At 38.4% G+C, this 19295-nt stretch overlaps 1 protein-coding gene across 2 annotated transcripts in view; it reads right to left on the reverse strand.

The window, feature by feature from the left end:
* PCCA (propionyl-CoA carboxylase subunit alpha) overlaps window positions 1-19295 on the reverse strand; it is a 294626-nt gene that overhangs the window by 274522 nt on the left and 809 nt on the right. For both annotated transcript variants that reach the window (XM_062566813.1, XM_062566814.1), the window contains exons 2-4: window positions 13342-13419; window positions 9792-9839; window positions 9642-9710 (exon numbers count right to left, since the gene is read on the reverse strand). In XM_062566813.1, the coding sequence (XP_062422797.1) occupies window positions 9642-9710; window positions 9792-9839; window positions 13342-13419 (195 nt within the window). The remainder of the gene's footprint in view (window positions 1-9641; window positions 9711-9791; window positions 9840-13341; window positions 13420-19295) is intronic.

Raw genomic sequence — 19295 nt, forward strand, 5'->3', positions numbered from 1 at the left:
AATTTAGATTAAATCCTACCTGATTTCTCACTGTCCTTGGTTATTCAGGCATACTTAGAACACTTCCTGTCACCCATGATCACACAGCAAGAAGTTTTAGTTTTGATTCTAGTAGTATTTCCCATTTTAGGAACAGTTTTGAGCTCTGATCAGTTCAGCTGACAGTATAACCTCCATCTGTATGCAGGCATAATAATTTAATAAACACCTTCCTCCATCCTCCAGTATGGAGTATTTCCACATTCATTTTCCTTGAATTATCTACAGCATCTTGTCTTTAAAAAAAGTGAAACTGAAAAGTAATATATAGAGTAAAACTGAAGAACTTTTGACAAATTTTAGATTTTTCTTTTTATGGCTATATGTTTTGTAGTTTGATGCTGGCCTACCACCTCCAAGTTTAAGAGTCCACTCAATTCTAAAACTGAATGTGACAAATTTTGCCACACTAATTTCATACTAACAACTTGTTATGCAGAGGTAAGAACATGATCTTCAGGTGATCATCATCCTAGTCCTGTTTTTCCATCTGTACAAGACAAGCTTGAAGGCTTGAGCAGTTTGTTTTAAAGATCAATATATATATTTGAAATTTAACTATCACAGGATGTTAGCTACTCATTACAGGTAGTTCACTGGTAATAAAACTGAAAGAAAGTAACCAAATTCATGTTTTTAAATAAGTGCTATCTTGCTGCAAGCAGACAAGTGGAAGACAGCTTCTTTCACTTCAAGCTGACAGCTTTAAGAGCCAGAAAGAATGTATATTCTAAAACTACAACACCTATGTAATAGTGCACACTGATGCATGTATTCACACCTATATGCTGCTCCCACAAGTTGCATTTCTATCTCTCCTGTACTTCGTATTACACTTTGTTCCAGATCTCCAGTCAGGAGTTATCTTCCAGGCAACTAATACAGAATGTAGTTTCTATTTTGACACCTCTCCCTTGAAAAACACCAGGATCGTATCTGTGCAACAACAGCTATCAAGCATCAGCCCCAACATCCTGTAACTGTCAAGCTACACAGCTATCAAGGAAAGTATCTCACTCTAAAATAACCCTCCTTACAAGGATTTAAGATGGCTCAAGCTTTCTGATCCACTTCATCACAAAGTGGTAGGGTATCATGGGACTAAGGGCTTGGAAAAATAGAGCAGGGAAGGAAATGAGTATCAAGGGTACAGGCTCACACTAAACTTAAGCCATTAAACCTGCTGTCTCTCAGAAGGATCAGAAACTTCACTATGTCCCTGTCCCCAACCATGTGTCCTCAATATCACTCTTCCATTAGCCCTAGCATTCATGAAGCCACAGTGAGTCATATCAGCTTATTGATCCAAACTTCTTTCCTTTTGCATTGTTTTCAGAAGATAAGTAGCCTTGACCAACTTACCACAAGGCTGCACATGTAGTGGAGCCAACAGGAATGTCACTTACCCTTTTTACCTTCCTATCACTTGTGTAAGAGAACTAACTTTACATAGCCTTACATTAGTTCAAGCTAGGTGTAAGAGGCTGTTAACATTACTCACAAGACTGATCCCTTTCTTCCATTTCTGCCTAGAGAGTGTCTCAATAGCCAATTAAAACAGCCCTGAGCTTGCCGACCAGTGTTTATGTATGTCTTAAACCCATCCAGACAAGAAAGATGGGACTACCAGTCAGTACTGCTCATGAATACTGCCTGAAAACAGATCCTATCCAAATTCCCATAGCCACAGCTGACAGCAAATAGCAGAGCTGAGACAATATAAGTCACAAGGACACCAGACACAGATCTGAAATGGTTGGTACTGAAGACCTGGATGAAGGATGAAGTCAGAAAAGACACAGGACTTCAAGCTGTCTCAAAGGAGATTGAGTTCAAGGATCTTCGCCTCTTACCTCCAAGGGGGAAGAGGGCAGCAGAAAACCATTCTGCTGAAGGGCAGGAGAGCTCCTCTCCCTTCAACCTCTCAGAGAGGGGCACAGTACAATAGCTTTTTTCAGTCATACTGAGAGTGCGGTAAGTTGATCAAATGATAAGCTGATCAAGGCTACTTACTTGCAAAAACAATGCAAAAGGAAAGAAGCTTGGATCAGTAAGCTAATGTGACTCACTGTGTGGCTTCATGAATACTAGAGCTAATGGAAGAGTGGTATTGAGGACACATGGTTGGGGACAGGGACATAGTGAAGTTTCTGATTATCCTTTTGAGACAGTGTAGGTTTAGTGGCTTAAGTTTAGTGTGAGCCTGTACCCTTGATACTCATTTCCTCCCCTGCTCTATTTCAGTATTCCATAAAAATTACTACATAAAGTACCTACCAGCCCACCTCAGGCAAGATCTACAGATTAACACAAAAATGGACCATACACAATTGGCTTTTAGAGACAATTCACTAACAAAAAGCAGCAGGTTTGAGCCAACATTTTGTAAGCAGCAGCCATTGATGCAAAGTAACCAATGACAGTTAATATTTATCAAGCAGTGTCCCTCAAACACTCTTGCTTTCAAAGACTGAGCTGCCTGCTCTCCCTCTATTCCCCAAGAAAAGGGCAAGTCTAAATTGGTGAAGTCTAGCAATTTGAGTCATGTTCAGTCTGTTGCCTAGACTCTAAGGATGAACACTGACATGCTCTGGGTACAGTGTCAAAGCACTACAGTCTGCAAGACAACAGAAGTTGGCTGTCCTGCTCCCACTCATCTTCCCTCTGTACATGGCTCCAGCTTCCATCAAATATTGCACTAAGTTTTAGCCTACTAAATCAGTAGAAGAATGTTAACTAGTCTGACAAAATAAGGTGTCTGGAATATTAGCACTGAAATAGCTCAGTGCAGGACAAAAAATTTCAGGACAGAAAAAGGCTAGAATAAGAAAAAGTCCATGCAAGCCAGTAGTTAGAGCAGCTTAGGGCATGTCTACATTAGCATTTAAGTTCAGTGACTGGAATGCTTTTTTGAAATCTCAATCATCCCCACTTACAAAACATTTGTTTGCATCACACAGCTGTCTCAAAGAACAAGCTGGATTCCTTTCAAGCAAAACTCAACTGGAAGATGCAGCCCAGCAGCACATTAAACCACCACTAGCAGGCACCAAGTCCACAGCACCAGACAAGAGCCAAAAGATGCTAAAGAGCAGACAAGCAAGGCTACCAGGTCTTCAGCAGTAACCCCCCCCCCACACACACACACACACTCTACACACTTCTGCTGCTCTGCACTACCCATTAACAGACAGCCTTCAACAGGCACAGAACCATTGCTTCAATCTCCATAGCACTGAGCACCTAGACGAGTCACGACTAATTTTGGAAGGACTTCGCTCTTGTATTTGCCTCCCCAAGGACAATACCTTCTCTGATGACAGCAACTTCCCCTAAAAGAGCTTTAGGCTAAAAAGTGAGTTCTAAATTCATGCAATCTTCCAAATCAACCTGGCAATCAAATAACCCTCCCCATAAAGGTCAGAAGATCTAGGTTCAGCTCCCTACTTTCAATGCACATTTCCCACCTTCAGGGAGAATATCAAGAAAAGTTTGCAGTATGATACTTAAACTACAACACTGAGTAGGAGAGAAAGGATGCAGTATGGTTTCAGTCAGAACTCCAGCAAAAGCAACTTTCATTTATCTACCTCCTACTACACAAAAGGACTGTGGGTATTTTTGTCTGTTCCAAAGTCATATATGCATTTCACATCATCTAATTACTGCTTAAAATGCATGCCCAGGCTTTAGCAAGAGGTTGAAACTTTAGGACTTTCAAACCTTGACGAGTCCCCAACTTCTAAAATTGCAGATCATGCTTGCATTTCTCCTCACAGTTAATAAAACTGGAATATTTGCTCACTGCCAGTCCCTCCCACTCACCTACTCAACTTAGGAGCAATGGTACAGTTTTAAGTGCAAAAGCAAATTGCTTTTGACAGGCTAGATGCAGTTTTGAACAAAATGATACTGCTTCCACAGAAGTACCTATGCCATTACAGGAAGATGACCATCTATATCTCCTGTGCTTTGGAACAATATTCAATAGTTAACTGGGTAAAGGCAACGAACAGGACAGTGACAGACAACATAACTCCAACTACCTCTTATGAAGAAAGCACTGCTGTCCTACATTCGAAACAAAAGATATATGCCTTTGTTAGGATACGGTCCTAGCTGTAGCACAGGAACATCTTCAAAGCCAAGTAAACTACCTAAGCACTGAAGGAGGAACAGAATACCAACTTCAACCCAGTTCCTTGGTTTGTTTTAGCACATTCCTATTCTGCATACAGAGTGAATTTCTCCAGATATTGTATGTGGAGACAAAGAGCACATTCTATAGATCCCAGGTGCTAGTCTAGGAATCAGCTATTTAAACAATGCATTGAAATAATTTTCATATAGGTATTTGAGCCAAATCTCTCCTCAGGTTATCCAAACACAAGCTTCTAAAAAGCTATTGTCAGACAATGGAGCCAAAATGCTTGAATTTCTAGTTTCAAAGTAGATGATAGAAGGAAGTTCTGTATATTTTTTTAAAAGATAAACTAGGTAAAAAAAAGAAAAAAGTTTGGACAAACTCATTTACAAAGATCTCTATACTGGTAACTAGTTCACAATTAAAGACAGCTGCTCAGTTTGGGTAAGCTTCCATTTTTCAAAATCAGTTTTCTAGATTAAAACATGACCAAATTCCCCCATTATATTTAACTTTTACAATTATATTTCTTAACAAAAGAATGTGACAGTAACCCATTAAGCTGTTGGAAAAATCAACAAAATTAGAAGTTCTTTTGTTTCAGTCAAAGCAAAGTTTGTTCAACCAAATTTACTCTGCTCAATGCAGCCTTGGTATAAAAGTTGACAAGCTTAAACAGCTCTGCAGTTCTCCTTAAAGAGTCTTCTCCCCACTTCTGAAATATTGCCTCAGACTTCATGATTAGAAAAAATAACCTTAAGACTATAGATCTCCCATTTCTAGGTCATTTGATGTATTCTGTTTGCCATCACTCATCAGAAGGCTACGGTTCCTACTGGAGGGCTAAATTCCATGCAATTAGTTTTACATTATCAAAAGCATTTGTATCATTGTCAGTTCTATATTATCCAGTAGAACGAGATAATGTTTTGCAAAAAATAAAAACATTTGGATAGGTCTACATTTAAAGCCTTTTAATACAATAATACCTGAAGTCATAAATGATTCTTAGAAAAAAAATGTTAAAAGTATAACCAGCTGTCCCATACTCCATAAAGTTTTAGTAGTTTACATTACTTTCCCATGGGATTTTTTTCAGTCATTTATAGTTCATTACTTCGTATGGCTATAGAATCCCTGCTGTGTTAAAAAATGCCAAATAAAATTATATCTCATTCACTGCTTTATGCTATACCTTCTTTTGTTCAGATCCAATTAGTGAAAGTCTGTTCTTCATTTATCATACTTTTAGCTGATTACATTAGGCATTACAATAGTTCTCTAGCTTTCCTCGACAATGTTTGCACCAACAGTGTTATACTTATGGTTGAGGAGGCTCTTTCATCTTAACCCTCTGTTCCAATCAGTTCAGGGGGAAAAAGTACATATGATTACTCTTTTTCAGCTGAAACTTCTTTGCTTGTTTTCTCACCCCAAAAATAATTTCAGTGGATGTTTTAATTAAAACTAAATTTCTAAATTCTATTGATCCTTCCCCACTTTACCTATCCAAGTGGGATGAATTTCACATTCTGTACTCTAAACGGAAAAACAGCATTTTCACTAGTTTACAACAACTCTTTCCTGGGCTTCTCTGAAATAACTGATTAATAAAAGATGCTAGTCACAGGTTTCAAGACCCTAAAAGCATCCATTATGACCTACTTTTCTGAACATACTCAGTGCCTCATGACCAACTAATCACCATGGGTTTCACAGTAGCCATTTTGCCACACTATTTTCTCCACCACACTGATCCTATTTCAGGACACTTGTTAAAGCCAGAACTTATCTTCCATAGCATAAATAATTTTCCAGCTATTCATAACATTGCATTACTACACAAAAATGCTAAAATCCCTGAGTCACTTTTAACTGTCTTAATTCTTGTTTTTATAACCTACAGAAATCCTTCAGATCTTCAGCCATTTTAAAATTAAATGCACCAAGCAGTACTACTTTTTTGTATTTCCCTTTTTCAGGTCAGCTTTATTCAATTCTCATCAGAACATTCACAATTTTTTCCACTCCCAATATATTAACAATCCCTTCTGCTGCTTCTGGCTCGTGACAGTCACCAAAATTTTAATTTCTTGAAATCAAAATTGTTTTGTAATGTTATATTCCAGTTACCTGTCATTAATATGTATAATATGGAAAAATTATTATTCTAAAAGCAGCATACTCAAGACATCAGTCATTACATTCCATAGAAAGGGAGAAAGAACAAGAAAAAAATAGTTTCACTGAAGGTCTATACATACTTCGGCTATTCCAATCCCTTCCACTCAATGCTGAACTCCACGAGCATCTCTGTGAGTTTTAACATTGCAAAAAGAAAGTTAACACTCAACAGAAAAGAATTCAGAAGTGATTTTTTTCCCCAAAAAAGCTCCAAGATTACTCACTACTGAGCCTTACATGTTTACTCAAACATGTTTATTTACTTGCTAGAGCATATGCTTTCTGCCTTCCCTAATTGTGTGCAGACTGGTGTACCAAAAACAAACTATTGCAGTGATCTGTTTCCACATTGGACTTGTGAGACTAGGACCTTAAATCTAACAGGTCATGGTCCTACTTAGCTGGAGACTTTGTACTCAGTACAATCCAGCACTTATTTCTAACTCTGGAAGAATCCAAGTTATAGCTTACATATAAACCAAAAGTGTGTTCTAAGTTACTATCTGTATGGACTTCTAGAGGAAAAAAGCAAAAGTATATTCAAGATTCAAGCACAAAGTTTTAAGACATCAGGTACACCACCACCATGTGAAAACACTGGTAGATATACCTAAATGACCTCTGCAGGGATATGACAATGGATGGGAAAGATGTTAGAAGCTATTCTTGCTCAGTGGAAAAGAAAATGATGGTACAAATAGACCTCTTCCATATTCAGATAATTCACACTTTATCACTTGCTTTGATAAAAACAGTGCAGTTAAAGCTCCAACTTCTACCTGCAGCCTCTTTTGTACTTACTGCTAAGACACAAGTAGAGACAGAAGTCTCTACTTCTGTGAATGCCAGGTCACTCACACAAACATCTGACTGTGGATATCTAAGTCATTCACATAAACAGTCAAACTATTTCCCAATGCAAGCACCCAAGGAAGTATATAAAGGATGTGGTAGACAAGCTAGATTTTTGGTCTAATTAAACAGATGTTGCTTAGACTTTCTACAGTACAACCACCACAAGCGCACACAGAAGTGTTTTACATAACCTACTTTTTCATCTTCCTTTAAATACTTCAAGTATTTTCATGCACACAGCTAATTAGGTTGTGCCACTAGATTTACTAGTCTTTAAGGGTCCAAAGGGCTAAGCAGGCACCCTCATAGTATCTGTTAGAGCCTTATTTCTAGTCAATAAACTGAGATGCCAGCATTTCATTTAACACACCTAATGTTATCATTATGAACTGTTCTGAATACATTAATGCATTTTGAGATACCAGCTTGAATTTCTTCTCTTACAAACTATTATGTATTAAAGGTCCTACAGAGATGTTAAAGCTAAGACAACACCACAGACTGAAACAGAGTAGTTACCATATTTTCAATTTTTCTTATCATGCAGTATTCATATTCCTTTCCCTATGGTCAAGTGTTGTATTTTTTCTATAGTTCCTTCCCTATGTTCTTCAGTCTCAGTTTTTACTTCCTACTCTCAGATTTTCTGTATTCTCCAGTTCATAGCAGCATTCTTAAATATAAGCCATCTAGACCCACTGGAGAGAAGTACAGCAATTCATTTAAGTCAGTTATGGACTTATGAAAGAATTTTTAAAAGCATTTTGGTCTATTTTCAATATTCATGCCAGTGAACAGGGCTACACAGTGCTGCTAAGGAGCAAAGGCATTTATCCTAACATACTATACACATAAGGAGGAATACAAGTACCCATTAACATGTTTCAGAGCTTTACTATAGGGATCACACATTATATAGAATATTTTGCATTCATATCCACTTAACCCTTGGCTTCCAAGAGAATTAGAATTTATCATGATGTCTGACACCCATCTGTTAGGAACTCATTTCACAGTCCATTGAGCATCCACAAGCTACTATTCTCTCCCAGTTATGGCTACCAGTTGAAATCTCAACCATGCATACTCTTCTTTCACTTCAAGAAGAATCACTTGGCATAGGAATTCAGCAGTAGAGCATGTCTTCTTTGTCTCAGAAAATCCAGTTTCAGTCCCTTGCTCTACTTGCCATAATTTATATGACCTGAGCAGGTCAGGTAGGAATAGAACCATGACAGGACACAAAAGCACTGCCAAAGTCCAAAACTCCAATTCTAAAGTTCTCAGCTATTGCTTAACTCTGAAAATACTTAAGTTATCATAGTTAAACTTCCACAGATTCCATGAATTATGCTTTTCAGTTTAAGTCCCATCATGCATAAAACATACTTCTTTCCCCCCCACCCCAGAGCTTGTCTGAGGGACCTCTTTCAGGAAATTGTAACACAGAGTTTCAGCTCTCTTCCAGATTTAGACAAGCTCTCCCAGGCTGCAGGGGCACCCCCAATCTTTCCCCTGAAGCAATTGCTGCAAGCAAGGAATAAGCTGTTCCCTCTAGTCAGTGAGTGTATGTAGGTACAACTATAGTTCCTTTTATAGTACTCAGAAAGGAAAAAGGAAATTGTCTTCCTAGTCTTGCTACAATGGTTGACTTAAACTATTTCTAAAAAAACAACAAATCAGTGAGGTAACAAGACATGAAAATGGTACAGCAGGGCTGGTCATGTGTTACTTGTCTAGACAGCCATTTTACCTCTTTCCTGCAATGTAGCTGTTCAAGTCATCCAGTATCTCTATCAAATGGAACCCTCTCCAGCAGGCCTGCTCAGCACAGCTAGTGGGAGAGAGTATTCTTCTGGGAAGTGGAAGGCAATGACACACATGTTCCAGGCACTGGAAGGACTTAAGCCAAGTGCTCCATCTCCCAGAATCCATTTTTAAAACAAACTCAAAGAGGTCAAGCAATATCATATCCATAGCTATAAATGCTAACCAATTTAGTCTTGCAAAGCCAGTAGGAAGCCCATTTTATTTTCTTATCCATACTTACATGGAAGGAATGCTTTTTTATTGGCTTTTCTTGTGCCCACTAGCAAAACAAATCAGGATCTACTGCACTGTTATTTCATGCATAGAGCAACGTATCTATAAACTATCATATCTGTCTGGTTTAATCCAGGGAAAAAGCGAAAGAACAAAACATGTTTCTATGGGCAAAATACAAAGTCTACACAAAAAACTATTTGACTAATCCTCCCTCCCTTAGCATCTCCCCTCCTTTCACAGAAAAGGACATAAAGATACTCCAGAATTACCATAATAGGCATGTTGGTAAACAAGCTTGCATAACAGTTGAAAGTCTTGTAGAATTACCAAGTCCCATCTACCATTTGCATTCACATAAGCTAGCAGTACTTACAGCATTGGCATCAACATCACTGTGTATGGCAACTGTTTTAATCCCCATCTTCTTACATGTTTTGATGACCTGTCATATGAGAAGTGACAGTTATCAATAATTATCAATAGATTAAGAACAAAGGAAAAAATCTCAAAATGACATACTTACTCGGCATGCAATCTCCCCTCTGTTGGCGATAAGGAGCTTTTCAAAAGTCTAAAAGGAAGAAAAACAAGAACCTTGACATGAAAAGCCATAAGTTCCCCCCCCCCTTTAGAAATGCATTTTCTCCTCCATTTCCACTAAAGCATCAGCTGACTCCAAGATCACCTGCTAAAAAAGCTCTGCTGATTTAACAAGGGTATAGCATAAGCAATACACTATACCAAATCTTACTGGCATATACATAGGTTTAGGAAAACAAAAAGGTGTTGACACCTACATTCCTGGTCTCCTTACCACACACAGTGCAGAAACTAGAACTCTACAAAGGTTGAGTCAAGTTCAGGGAAGAGACATTTACAAGCACTGTCAAATACATAGCAACATTCAACACACAGAAGTCCCTGAGCTCAATTTGAGCACAGAAGACTTTCAAAAGAAACATATCTTCCCTGTTCTATAGGTCTCTTCTTTTCTACTACATAGAGGACTCCACAAATTCCTCACAAAGTTAGGGCAGTACTTAAACATGTTTAAAATAAATTACCCTGAGTTAGGCAGAAAGTAAACACCTATGCTGATGTTAACATCCTTCTGTTAGAAACTGCCATGGTTGTTCTACTCTAGGGCATCTATGAGAGCTCCCAGATCTGCTTTGGGAAAAATGTCTGTATAAACTAAAACTAGATTTTACTTTTAGTTGGAAAATGGTGACTGGCACCTGGGGTTAAGCGCCTCCAATCAGCACAGACTTGAAATACAATATTTTTCTATCCTGGGATATTTAAGTGACATTCAAATCAGAAGAGAGGTTCCTATCTTGGGCATGGAGGGGAAAAAAAATCTACTCTGTAGAGACACACTTGCTGAACAGTACTAGACTTGTCCCTCTTCACAACTAGGCCTCACATGAGGAACCTAGCAAACTCTTGTATTGCTACCATGAAGCTGTTACCTACTCAGTATTAATAGCAGCCACAGCGCAACAAGACAGCAAATCAAATCAGCGCATTTGTGAAATTCCCTATCACCTTTCACACTGAAGTGCACTTAACAGTGCAAGTAGGTCTTCAATGCTCCTATCATAATTGAAAGGGGATTAACAAGCCACAGGCCTGTTAGCCTTACATCCTAGACAAAGTTCCCATTAAGGAAGATGGTGGCTGAGGAACAGAATTGCTCAGCATAGAAACCTCATTGCTAGGAATAAGTATTATTGCCATCATCAGCCTCCCTGCTAAACAGATGGGTGCACTTTGATACTGCACCTGCTTTGTTGTAAATAAAGGCTGCTACTGAAAGGGACAATCCTGCTCTACACTTATCCCCCCCCCCACCGCTTCCCCACATCAAAACTAGCAGGGATGCAGCTTCCCCACACCAAACCTGCAACTCATTGGTTCATCATGCTGATCAAATAGTCCTACTCTGCCTCTCACACTCCAAACAAGAAACAGGACAGGGAACCAGCAGCCTGTAGTTGAACCAAGTTAGATTTATCAAACTATACCTTATTTAATAGCTATTCTCCCTCCCCACAAACACCACCACCTGTGTTTCATGTGGACTGGAGGCAGGTAGGAGGTATTGCAACTGCAACCATAAAACTTTGTTACCCTATGGCCATTAATAAACAGGGAAGGGGTAAAGGGGAGGAAGGAACTGCAAGTATCACCACAGTAATTGTTATAGGTAAACTAGGGCACTATATTACTATTTGCTCCCATATCCCAAACAGATTTATCCAAGGTGCCCTTAACCAAAAGCAATTTACTACTTCAAAGTCAGGGCTGAACTGGCATCACATGACCAATTAAAAAATGTTAACATGTGGTAATAGCATACAGAAATTAAATGATAAAATCCTCCAAGAGCCATAGCAAGCCTGTATGTAAACTCAGGCAGATCTGCTGAGGAAAGCACACCACTGCCGAGTACACAGGCACACCTACACTCCACTCTAAAGTCATATCCTAAATATCCTTAATCAGGTTCAATTATCTGAGGTACACTGTAGGAACATCACAGGAGCTGAAAATTTATTTGGAGAGCTTCTTTGGTTGAGGACCTGGTCAAAAACCTCCTGAAGCAACTGAAAGGTTTTCAACGGACTTGTGTTCCTGAGTCTAAATTTGAGCATTCTAAGCACTCAAATCTTTTAGGGACAAAGGCTTAGGAATAAAAAAGCTCTCATAATACTTGGCACCAAAAAGTTTAACTCTTCAAATACTTTATCTACTTAGTTTTTTGCATTGTAAGAGTTGTTTTATTATCAAGCATGAACTGCAGGATAAGACTCTCAGTATGAGTATGTTAAGATTTGACATTTTCTTCTGCAATAAAGACACTAACAGGAAAAGACTGGACTCCAATGTTCCTATTGTTAAAGATGACGAGCCTGAAGCCTGCAAAGAGAAAAGTTACATGCTGCTTTTGAGTAACCTGCAGCATTTGTCATTTCCACTAACCAGTTAAAAAAAAAAAAAAAAAGAGTTCTGCATGATAGTCTGATCATTACAAAAATGGTGGAGGAGAGTGCAAAGGAAGAAAGCAGGAAAGAGCTTGAACCATCTGTTAGCCACTGCATGGAGTGAAATGGCTTCCAATAAAGAGGCCAAAGACTCAATTTCATTGTCTAAACAATCATGCCTTCAAGAAAGGAATAGAACCTTGATCCAGCAAAGACCTTAAGCCTGAAAGAAGCACTCAAGTCAAGGGTTTTTTTTTTTAACCCACAGTTCTAGGTACATATTGTTTTTCTGTTTTCTAATATTATTTCACTTCTGGTTAACTGCTCCTGCGCTAGTATATATGGGTAAGTATATTAGTCCTAAAGTGCCATTCTTGCCCTTTTATACTACAGAACCTCCAGCCACACTATTTTTCCAAGTATATCACTTGGAGGCCATGCCAAGACAATCTCCTACTAGAAAAGCTTTTCTTGGCTAGTAGCTGTAAGTTCAGATTGCTACTGCACACATCAGTGAGCCACAAAGAAAATTCCAACAAACCAGTAACCTCCTCCAAGATGAGGATTTACTATTCTCTATAGGCCTTAGAAGTCCCATCTTTATCCCAGTTCAAAACACATTCTCACCCCACAGGTCTGTGAGTGAAATCAGATTTGGAGAAGGTAAATTACATCATCTAGCAATCATGCTACCACTACTGCATAATGAATTTTTGGAAAGTTTTTGGCTAGTCTAGCTTCCAGATGTTTTAACAAGCCTACAGCTCCTACACCATGTAAAACATGAAGAATAGCGATTTGAAAATTATATCACATTCAGGCTAGCATGAAGCTTTCCTAAGCTGACAATCATTTGTCCAACCTTTTAAGATACACACTTAAAGCACTACCCAACCTTGGCAAACAGCACAATAGAAACATTTTTAGCATGTCAGAAAAACATACCACAAAACCAGTGACTGTACAGTGACTATACTAGAACTACTAGTCTTAACACAGGGAACAAGGTAAATAGCTTTAAAAGTCGTAAGTCAATGGTACAGAACCATGTTAGAGAAGATACAGAACATGCACAATACTACTTACCTTTTCATTTGGATCATGCACAACTGAATAAAGTTTACATGAAGTTACAAGGCACCGTCTTGAACAGACCATTTCACACTGTAAAATAAAGAGGAACAAACATTAAGGCAAACAGTTCACATACGGACATCTTGAGGAAATTCTTCCACGACCTTCCTTGCCCCTCTTCCCATTCCCCACCCCCACATGGATGGAAGGATCTGCTCCTCCTAAGCACACACCCAATGAACAGTAACTTAGGACAATTTAGAAGTTCCAGAAAAGTCACTAGCTTAAGGGGTTTTTAACAAACTGTCCACTATGACCTTTTCTTTCCTCCTGTCTAATTCTGAGAAACACTTGACCAGTGAGTTCTCAAAAGAGTACGCATATGTGCGCACACATCAGGGAAGAGGCAACCTTCACTGCTGGGGATAAAGCACAATGCACTGGACAGTATACAGCAAGAGCAGAACAGACTTGAGATGCCAGTTTGACTCCCAGTCTTTCCCACAACTCCATGATAACACTGATCTGAGGTAAAAATCCCACCGTAAAGTTCTCAGTACAGATAGAGCACTCACAGAAGACTACATTCGCTCGTCATCCAGGTGGAATGAACTATTAAACTATGAAAAGTTTAATACCAAGTACTGCTTTATCTAGAAAGCACAAAATAGCAGTGGTGGTCAATTCTTCAAACTCAAAACTGGTCAACTCCATCTGAAAGAACTGCAGAGGTTGTAGAGACCTGAATAAGAAACTTAGAAGGTAAAGCCTCTCCTGTGAGAGAAGACTGAAAGGGGTAGACACTTACTCCACTGGGAAGGAGACAAAATTTAGGTAAGGAAGTGTGTATTTACATAAAAGGTTATAGAATTCAGCTGCCTCCCTCATAACAGTCATGACCATGCAAAAAATGAAGATACAGTTAAGGACAGACTTCAGCCAGATGCAAAAATGTGTTGATGAAATAATCTAATGCAATTATACATCTATATTAAACTTAACTACCTTCTTCCCTCTTCCCAGACTAGAACCAGTTACAGAATCAAGTTCAGCTCTGTACTGAATACATGGGCGGTAGCTTACTAAAATTATGTAATTGCTCAGCCTACTCAAATGTGAAATTTCCACCTCTAATTCAGATTAGGAAAGTTTGTTTTCTTTAAAGCATCTCTATTAACATACACTTAGGTTTAAGAGTTTCCTTAAACTAGAATCTATGTCAAGAAAACTCTCCTTAGAAGCTTGCTCCTAGTCACTATGGGCATTTGAAAAAGTATTTTAAAGTAAACAAGCATTTTTCAAAGAAAGCAAGGCTAATGCCACAGAAGAACCCTGCAAAATTGCAATTCCAAATTGCTACTCAGCTACCACATACCTCAGGCTCCCAAGCTGTATCTGTTTCTAGTTGAGTACATTAAAAGTTACACCAAACTCCAGAGACAACTCTCAAACCACCAACTCAACCAAGCCAAGCTCACCCTCAAATTAGACTCTTGATTTGGCTGTTTCCCAAACCCACACAGCCTCAAGATACACCTTGCACTAAAAAGAAAAATCCTTAAAACAGAGCCCAGATCAGGAACAACCAGTCATATTTAAGAGTGTAATCAAGATTTGAAAACATCAAGACACATTGATAGTTGGACTACTTATCTAGGGCCAGATTTAGATCTCAACTCCTATAAGCCATTATGCAAAAATGTTCCAATACTGTAGGTCCCTGCTCCTTTTATTGCACTACTAGCTCATTTGCAAACACTGTCTTGTCTGCAGTTTTAAGTTATTGTTTACTGAAATAGGGGCATACTCACATCCCAAACAAGACAATGCAAGAGTACAGAATGGAGGGATGTAGACAGAATCTTTCCCCAAACCCATCCTCAAAGCAGCATCCAGTGTAGTGCTTGCAATATTCCTCACTGAAGAGTAGGCAGATTGTAATCCCTTCCAGTTGAAAAGAGCTTTGATCAGCTTTCCATTCTGGTAAGCACTCAGGCTTTAGAAAAAGTCATGCACAACTTAACCACTGACATTTATCACTTCATTTTGCAAGAAGCTTACCAGCAAATGGTAAGCACACCTTTAGAAAATCTATTGCATCTATCATCAACACAGGACAACTGCAGATCACAGTAGCCATAACCAAGCTAGCTTGGCTTCTAACAATATTTTCCCCCAGTACTAGAGATCTTAAAAATAAAAATCAGGAAGAATAGCAGAATGGGTTTCCACAGCCAACACTAGGCTCTGATGCACAAGTCCTATTTATCTTGTTTAACACTAGCTCAGGTGTGCCCACCTTCCTTTGAAGAGAAGCAGCATAGAAACTGTCCAATTCAAGTCAGCCAAGCAGCTGAGGGGGAAAAAAACAAATCAAAAATCCAGAAATCAAACCTTAATACAAATACATCATTTTTTTCCAGATCTCCACAGGGGGTCACAACAAAGATGGGTACAGTCTAGTCCACTTGGATCTAATGCTAGTTAAGGGTCCAAAGCTAGTGACTACCACAATTTAATACCGCATGTATTTTATGTATATATACACATGTATATACTTTATATATATAATGAATGGCTATACCAGCTCTAAAATCATTTTGTACAACACAGTAATTTGTAAAATGGTGTGCTCTGAGTCATGTAAAGAACACATACTGCAGCTTCAAAACTTGATAGAGAAGCTGCCTTCCAGGGATGCACAGCCCTATGAATCCTCTTCCAGTGGTTTAACACTATGGTACACAATAACAAAATGGAAAATAATTAACTCGTATTACTTACAGATGGCTCACCATGTATGCTTTAAAGTATTTTGCCCCTCATCAAGAAAAAGCTTTCCTGCTCTACAGGTTACCTTCTAAATAACTCATTGTTACTGAGTTTACTGCACAGAAAAGCATCTGTTTGAATGCAGACTATCAGATTTTAGAGAGGAAAGCATTCGATATCAACACTTTAATATTAATATTGAAAGGAATGCATATTGTAGTACAACAAGGAAGCAGTAATCAATGTTTAACTGGTAACAGCACAGCATACTATTTTTAATAGATAAAATTCTAGCTCCTCATTCTGTCCTCTGCTAAAGATCCTACTAAGTTCTGCCCCTATACTTTCAAAGATGCAATACTCTAATAAAACACCACTCAACTCCTTCATATTTGCAGTATATTTCCCATTACCCATAGATCTGAGTAATTTTAAATTACAAAGTTCTCATATTTTCAATATTTTGATTGCATAGCAGCTGTTCCCAAATCCTTTTAATTTCAACCTAACCTGACACCCTTGTTCCAAGTATACAGATAGAGTATACAAACAACATATATAAGGAAGTAGACCTTTTCAGGTGTTTGCAAGAAATTTAATCTGTAAGACTGAAAATGCAAGTCTGTACAAATATTGTAAACAAAAAAACAATGTTAATGTTTCTCTATTTTCTCACTGATCATGTACTCTCCCCCTCTTTCTGCATTCTTTCAGTTCCAGACAGCCAAAAACCATAGGCAGAAGTAACTTCAAAAAAGAAAAAAAAACAGTACAACATTTTGTAAGCTACAATACATATGCAACTTTCACTCTTACCAGATGAGAACCACTGTCAAGTCTAAGAAGAAATCAGATTTTCATGTTTGCCAACACAGCACACACACACAACACACATCAGTCTAAGGCTATATTTTAAAACTAAGTCATTCCTGTTCTCCCTTGTGCCAATACAGAAATTTATGTAACAGTCACATGACAAACTTGAGTATGAAATACATTCAGCTGAGAAGACACCCACCAGGAGCAGGAAAATTATGTTTTCAGCCAGATCAGATCCTCAGTCCAGTTTATCCACTTGGATATTAAAGCAGTGGTGTTGGCACAACATGGGGGAGACACAGCTGAAACAAAATGGCCCACTACCAAGAACTAGCAGCTGGAGAAAGTTGGAACAATTTCTCACAGCAGCAGCTCCAGCAAGGTTAGAGCCTGTGAAACAAATCATGGCATTATAGTAATGATACAAGAATTACTAGTGCAAGTTTTAAACATTAAAAACAAAGTAAAAACATAGAACAAGCACCTTGTTTAAGAACTAGTCTACCATTTTCTATGTTACACAAACTTTAACCGAGTTTCTTAACTTTTCTCCAGAACTAAGATTCTCCCATAGTGAATGACTGTTCTGCCTGCAGAATTCAAACAGCTATTCCTGGAAGCCAGGTAACTCTACAAGCACAAATCTCTACCCATGATCTGCTTTAAGTATGCTTACCAATGCTAAAATCTCTAGATTAAATATTAAAAACAATCCTTGAACTCCATCAATGTAGAACTACATTTATGTCTAAGTTGATGATCATTTCCCTTCAGGAATGGCAAATGATTCCAGCCTTGCTATCCCCTCTGGCCTAATGCTTCTGTGCTACAAAAGAATGAAGGCAAAAGCACCTCCCTGGAATAACAGTATGCTAAAAATAATGCCATGCAGAAGAGAGCAAGGATCTCCCACAGCACAGGTCATTTCCATGACTTAGAAATTGTGGGTGCATAAACCAACCTATGAGGGTATGGAAAGAAAAACTTTCCACAAATTCAGTTTGATAATAAAAACTTATACATACTGATAACAAATCTATGTATCAGCAGTTTATTGCTCATAACAGATACTAAAAGAAAATAAAAGAAAGGCGTAAATAAAGTCTTTTGACTGCTTTCTCAAGAGTTGCAAGACAAATACCAAAATCAATCTCTCATCCTCACATAGTAACTACAGTCTTCTTTCAACATAAGATTTTTCTTCTAGTTCCAAGAATGTCAAGCACTCAAAAAGGAGTTAGTTCTACTCTAGACAGAACTAGTTCTGTACAGAAGCTAAAACAGAAGTGTTAAGCATTAGATTAGGAACACAGCAAATAGTTGAACACTCAGCCTAAAGTTTTTGCACTTTCCTTAGTCTTTTACTGATTCCCAAAGAAGAGCAAGAGTAGTTAAGAATGACTAGCTACTAGCCCTGGCACAAGTCATGAGAACTACAAGCACATTAGAAGTTTGACTAGTTAAGTAAGAGTAGTTACTTAAGCAAAATATTTAAGTGCTCCAGGAAAGCAATTCCCATTCAAATGGGATTAAATATTTTCTATAGATCAATGTCATGAAGGTGAGTTTCATGCACAAGGTAGACTAAAAGTCACTTCAGTTACATAACCAAGTGCTATTAAGCACCTATAAAAATTTTGTTTTACAACACTCAGTAATGTAACAATTACAATTTCATATTGTTTACTCTGATGCAGCCAGATCACATCCTTCAGGATTTAAAGAAAGGTCGCAAGCAGGTCTTTTACAGGGAAGCTCCAGAGTGCAGACATCACAATCTCATGGAAAGAGATCTTCTATATACACATACAGATATACACAGCTAGCAAGAATAAAGTTTTAAAACAGTGCAACTCCTCTGCTAGTTCTAACTCACTGCCTCCAGTCATCTCCAAACTTATTTCCCCTCACTGTTTCTTCTTCTCTCCTCTACATCTTCACAGTAAAAAACACATTTGGCATACAAGTTTCCTGAGGGAAAAACACTTAAGTACCTAAATACTTAAATCATCCCACCCTAAGATGACCTGCCTGAGCAGTTCCCTAGCTACACAAGCCATCCCTTACACAGGATCCCTAAAGTCACAAGAGTTCTTAGTAGTTTGGGAGTTACAATTACAGACAGAAACCTGTCTGTCAGGGGGTACACAGAGCAAACAGTCTCTGCAAGGTCCTCCTCCCTTCTCCACTAATACTTGGAGGCCTCCTCACAAATTTTTCTTTTCAGGAACAGACTCTGGATTATTCCTGTAGTAAGCAGTTTGATGAATTTGGCATTTCTTCCACACACAAACTAGCAGTTGACACCTCTAGCCTTTTACACAATACAATAATGCTGCTTGTTCCTTTTCCTAAGGAAACCTTTCTTTTAAACA

The sequence above is a fragment of the Rhea pennata genome, chromosome 1 (assembly GCF_028389875.1).
Source record: "Rhea pennata isolate bPtePen1 chromosome 1, bPtePen1.pri, whole genome shotgun sequence".
NCBI classification, from domain to species: domain Eukaryota; kingdom Metazoa; phylum Chordata; class Aves; order Rheiformes; family Rheidae; genus Rhea; species Rhea pennata.